The sequence below is a fragment of the Oryzias melastigma genome, linkage group LG23, assembly GCF_002922805.2.
Source record: "Oryzias melastigma strain HK-1 linkage group LG23, ASM292280v2, whole genome shotgun sequence".
NCBI classification, from domain to species: domain Eukaryota; kingdom Metazoa; phylum Chordata; class Actinopteri; order Beloniformes; family Adrianichthyidae; genus Oryzias; species Oryzias melastigma.
The window spans coordinates 12762529-12768528 of NC_050534.1; the positions used below are offsets into that span (position 1 = coordinate 12762529).

The following is a 6000-nucleotide window of genomic DNA, read 5'->3' on the forward strand; positions in this document are numbered from 1 at the left end:
ATTTTTTTTTTGCTTTAACCAAAATGTCAGTATGAAATATTTTTGTAAACTGGCCCAAATGCCTGATAAGTTCATGTAAGATACATTTGAGAGCGTTATTTATGCAATCAACAAAACAGAATAGATAAGACCTACCAATGAAGTCTATTTTTAAATAACCCTGAAATATAAAAAAATATACTGATGTTTTTATTATTATTTTTAGTAAAATTTGTAAAACATTTTTAAATTTCTCTTTTTTTTCTTCACAACCGTGTAAAAAAAACCCGCCATGTTTGTGCAGCTGTGTTTTGTTTTTTGTAAATAAAGATTTCCAAGTTTGGATGATATCTTAATTAACTAGAGCTCCCCCTGCTGGTGATATACAGCAATAGCATCAACTTATTTTGTATTTATTCATTTTTGAGAGTTTTACCATTGACAAACTAAATAAATTATACACATTAAAATAAAAGTACAGATTTGTATATGTTTCTATAAAGTTTATGAACGGGTTAATTAGAAAAAGCAGACTTTTATTCGTCGTATAAAGGCGTTGTGTCCGCCGCGTGAGGGCTCACCTTTCACTCCTCCTCCTCCCCTGTGTGGTGGTGGTGGGGATGAAGAGGCAGTCAGTTCACAGCAGGCGTTAAGAGGGGAAAAAGACGATAAAAGAAGCGAGATGCTGTGACAGAAACACTTGTGGGAACAAACCGACAACATGTCCCTCAGAAAAGGTTCTTTTATCCCGGAGGATTTGGAAAAACCGCGGACAAGGTCTGTGCTTGAATCCACAGGTGAGACCTTAACATATATATTGTTTAATTATTATTGTTAGTTAAGTGGCTGTGACTATTTATTTGAATATATTTAAAGGGATACTTGGAGTTTGTGTGTTAATATGTCTGCAGCGTGCTCATTAAAGTCACCTGCGCAGTCAGCATGTGCTTAAAACATTTTATTTTTAATAATTGAACAAAATAACTCTAAAATCTGAGTTTTTTAAATATATTTATATATTTAAATTATTTATTTACATTTAAAAACTTTTTGCAAACCTTGTTGCTTTTTCTCTTATGTTTCACCTGATTTAACCAAGATAAAAATAAATAAATAAATAAATTTAAAGATTATATCCAGTTTTAAAGCTTCAAAATAACATCATGTGTTTTTAAATTTGGATCTTTTTCTTTAATAAATCCAATGTACTGCTACAACTTTATTTCTAACTCATCGGAGCATTTTAATTCAAACCACATCCTATTTTATAAGTTAAAACAATATGCATAATGGTGTCTGTTTGCTGATTTGCGTCAATAATGGGATTCGTTTTGGCACACAGTTGACTGTGGAGAAGAAGCCTCATGACCCTCAGGAGGTTTTTGTTGGTCACACCCTTAGAGGGAAAACTGGTCATGGCTGACGCTCATTTGAAATCTCAATGGTTGTCCCGTACAGAGAACTGCCTCGATCCAGAAAACCGTTACCCTTCGTGGATGGAGGGGCGGTCTGAGAGGCCTCAGCATCCAGAGCTGAACGGTTTGGCCACGCCGTCGCCAGACGCCTGCTCCCATCATTTCTGCCACTTCACGCCAAAGTGTTTCCTGACTGTCCACAGAGGTGAACCAGACTTCCCACGTTAGTTTGACTTAAACTCACTCTCAAATGAATCATCGTTCAAGAAAAAAGTAGACAAAGTTAACAATGATTCTTGAGCAGGAGCAAATGGCACATCTGTCCGGTCGACTCCGTCCCACTTTGGTGAAGATGGCTGGCACGAGGGGACCACAAAGACCACAATCAGAGTGGAGAATGAGGTGGAGGCGCAGAGAGAAGCCAACAACTACAAGGTGGGTAGAGAGGGAGAAAGATTGTTGTTCTTTAGCCAAATACACCCAAAGATTCATTGATTGTCAATATTTTCTGATGAAAATTGTGTTTTCTGATGATGATGGACATGTTTAAAATTGTATTTCTTTATTCAAATTGTTGTAATAAACAGATTCCGATGCAAAGGGATGGCTTCATTTTCCTTGTTCGAGCGGCATCTGACTTGAAACTGCTCGGCTTGATAGCTCCGATATTGCTAACCACTCTTGTTGCACTGCTAATATTAAGTTGGGGAGTTGTGAGGGGCTGTAAGCTAGTGGGAGAGCATGTAAATGGATAGGTGATGGGAAAGGGGGCAGGCTTACTCAGTGTCAACTAGAGGTTAATTTTTAATAATCCGCTGCTGCTATGCAGAAACGATGGCCTAGATGTTGTTTTTATTTATTTATTTTTGTTAAACGGCATGATCATAATTAAAATGCCACCAGCAAGTTTCTTGTTTTAAATCTGTTCTTTTGCTCTATTTCTAGTTTGGCTTCAGAAAGTGGAAGGGCAACGTTACCGAGAGACCGATTGAGGATCGATCAGAAATAGTCAAAGAACTCTACACAGATCTGAGCATTGTTAAGCCTCGAGAAGGTACTTTTTCCTTCCCAATGGTAAATTTTTTTTTGGTACAATTTTAAAAGGAAATCACCAAAATGCATGATTTTTGTGTGTGTGTTTTCAGGCTCTGTGGTCACAGTTGGTAACATAGCTTATGTGTTTTTATTCGGTTGGTGGATCTCATTGTTCTACATCCTCATTTGTCCTCTAATGTTTCTAACAATTTTTGGTGCCCCTTATGGTATGTATGTCATAAATAATTTGAGAAAAATGATTTTTTTTTTAACTCTAATAAACATGCTACCTTCTTTTTTTGTACAATTCCAGGAAAGCTCTGTTTAAAGATGGCCTTGTACCTTGTTTGGCCATTCGGCAAGGCAATTGTGAAGGTAATATTATAAGTATTTCATTGAATAAAACTCTCTGATCCAGATGGCTAGAATAAGGATAGCTGACGGTCCACGATCTCACCCACAGGGCAGTGATGCCAACATGAAGCCGACAAACTGTGAGCGAATTTCATCCCAGAAAGACGATGAAGATCTTGCTGAAGACGGGGACTGTGCTCCCCTTCTAGTCTCTTCGCCCATCCTTACCGAGATCCCGGTTCCACCTCTGCCGGAGAAAAGAGCATCCAACTACTGGGTAAGAAGTATGCCTGATAGTTGTCTGTTTTTGCTGTACATTAAATATGGTTTCTCTGCAGTGTCGTGTGAGCACCTACATCTGGTTATTGCTGGGTTACCCTGTCCTGGCTGTGGTCCATTTCTTGGCGTGCGTGCTTTCCTGGCTGCCGGTGTTTTCAATTCCTGTTGCAAAAATGAACTTTCGGATCTTGACTACTGTCCTCCTGATGGCACCAGAAGAAGTCCAGATCAAGAAGCAGGAAATGGTAGTCTGTTATTCTCCTTTGGCTCCTTTTTACGGTCCTTTTTATGTAGCTAATACATTTTCCTCGTATGCTCTCTTTAGCAGAACCTTTTACGCGAGATCAGAGTTACCCTGTACTGCTGCCAAGCTTTCAACATGTATTATTACAAGTACACCATCCAAGGAATCAACATTTTTGCTCTCAGTATCCCTTTTAAGTCATTCAGAAAATGCTATGTGATCATTTGAGATGCCAAACTTTGCTTCCTTTCCTTAAATTTCTTGCAGACCTGCTACCTTTGGTATTTATGACTTTAATCGTTGGCTATACGGACCACGATCATGCTTATCTCAATTCAGAGACCATGTTTGCCATAGCCATCACCTCCATCATTCCCCTGTCCTACTACATCGGCATGGGAATAGCAAGGTAAAGCACCATGTGCGGTAAACAAATTAGAAAAACGTAACCGCTAAAACCCTCTTAAAGACGACGTTCTTGTGTAATTCTTCTGATAATGGAGGACGTGTAAAGATGATTAAGCTTAAAATAGTGTTTTGGTATTTATATGTTTAAATTCTTAGGAATCAGGGGCAGATGAAAAGATTCAGGTGGCAAAAAGAGCTAATTTGTGACGTAGAGTATGCACAATCTCCCTGCTCAAAAATGGGGGAGGGGAAAGGGGGCAGGGCTGCTGTTCTTAGCCAAAAAAATTGCTGGCTAAGAACAGCATCATCATAAAATGATCAGAACGTTTTTGTTTCTATAAAGTTTGCTACATTTTTTTATGCTCTGTCCTTGCAGCATTTCTGCACAGAGTAACTTTGCCGTGGGGGCAGTTGTAAACGCAACGTTTGGCTCCATCACAGAGATCACATTCTACATCACAGCACTGCTGCGGGGGCACCACGCTGGCACCAAATGCTACGAAGAAATCGTCAAAGCTGCTCTGACCGGAACGCTGCTCGGGTGTATTTTGTTCATACCAGTGAGTGCTCACACTGGCAAATACTCTAGATTACTATTTTGAACATTTATTTTTTTGTTTGAAAGATTCTTTATCGTTTAGTTATTTTGCCATCTTGTGTGCAGGGCATTTGTATGACCATTGGGGGCATCAAGCACAGCGAGCAGCGATTTAACAGTCGTTCAGCTGGTGTGAGCTCAGCTCTGCTCTTTATATCTGTTGGAGGTCAGGGTGACTATTTCTACTATTTCTCCAACATTTAATCCTCACATGTTAAACTTGTTTGTTGGGGTTTGCAGGTGTATTTGCTCCCACCCTCTTCTCAAAGACTTTTGGTAATTTAGTTTGTGAAAGCTGCTCAAATATTCCAGGAAATACCAGCGTTCCCTTTACCTGCAAAGACTGTCACTATGATACGGTATGTTACTTCCTCTGTTGGCTAAGGTTAAACAAAATTACGATTGAGTATTGGGGGCAACGTAAAATTTAGAAATTGAAAATAAAGGTGTTTAAATGAGATGTAATTTTACAAGGAAGAAATAAAGTTTGTATCTATAATATTCCAACTAAACCTATCAATGCGGCCATTTATGGCACGTGTCAAAGTCGAGGCCCGGGGGCCAGATCCGGCCCTCCAGATAATTTTATTTTATTCTTATTCATGGCCCGATTTTATCTATCTTCTATAATTTTGACAAAATATATTTTCATGGAGAGTAAAATATTAAGTTATTTAAATTGATTTATTCTGGAACAATATTCCTGCCTATTTTTATTCATATTGGTGTTAAAAAGTTACAATTTTAAAGGTTTTAAAGTTTAGTTTGAGTGTGTTTATCCTGTTTTAGCTGCAACCTTGAGTGTGTTTTTTATTTTGGCCCCCTGAGCGATTGAGTTTGACACCCCTGCCGTTAGTTTATAATAGAAATCCATGTCCCATGATGCACTTTGGACTTATATTCATTGCGTTTGTGCCACCCCCCGCCAAAAATCCACTTCTTGTGGGTCAAGAATCTTTATTACTAGTCTCAATGTTTTAAGTATTTATATGTGCAATATATACTCACTAAATGACTTAGCATTTCCTTATTTGTTCAATTGATACTGAACTGTTTTCAATGGACTTTTTCCTCACATGAAACTTTTTTTTTTAAATTATAAACACCCTTTTGGCTCAAACATTTATGACTATAATCTTACAAATTTTTAACTTATGAAATTATTAATTTATTCTTATAAAATACAGACTTTTTTTCTTTATTTATGCATTTGGTGGCCTGAATGCATAAAAGCTGTTACTTTTATGAAGAAAAACTGTGTTAAATTGAGGGCCAAGAGCTCTGGAATAGATGTACGGTACGTTCTATTCTCAACGCTTTGGCGCATGATGGTATCATGAGTATGATTTTGTATTTTCAACATCCTTTGTTATTCTCTAAGAGCCAGGCTGACCCACATTTGATCCTGACCCATATTGAGTAAGTCTTTAATATCTAAATGTAATTTTTCAGCCCATTTTTGTGCAGAATTTTTTTATTTTTTCCTCTCTTCTCTGCCTTCTAGGCCCCTTGTGTACACCATCTCTGTCCTGCTGCCTGCCTCATACTTGATCGGACTCATCTTCACACTGAAGACCCACTCCCATATCTATGATATCCACATCAGTGAAGGCCACGGGGGCCACTCGCATGGTCAGTATGTTCAGGAGACTCTCGGCTCCCACAAACCCACTGGTGAGGTCGCCAAT

At 38.4% G+C, this 6000-nt stretch overlaps 1 protein-coding gene across 4 annotated transcripts; it reads left to right on the forward strand.

Moving 5' to 3' along the window:
- Positions 1-549: 549 nt before the first annotated feature.
- On the forward strand, positions 550-6000 carry cax1 (cation/H+ exchanger protein 1; the record flags this gene model as incomplete). 4 transcript variants are annotated; one of them, XM_024289887.2, is given in 15 exon segments in its annotated part: positions 550-776; positions 1438-1617; positions 1699-1829; positions 2340-2448; positions 2540-2656; positions 2743-2804; positions 2893-3060; positions 3122-3307; positions 3391-3490; positions 3574-3715; positions 4091-4274; positions 4379-4478; positions 4553-4671; positions 5694-5731; positions 5817-6000. In XM_024289887.2, coding segments are annotated over 15 exon segments (1896 nt in total), but the record flags the coding sequence as incomplete, so codon positions are not given.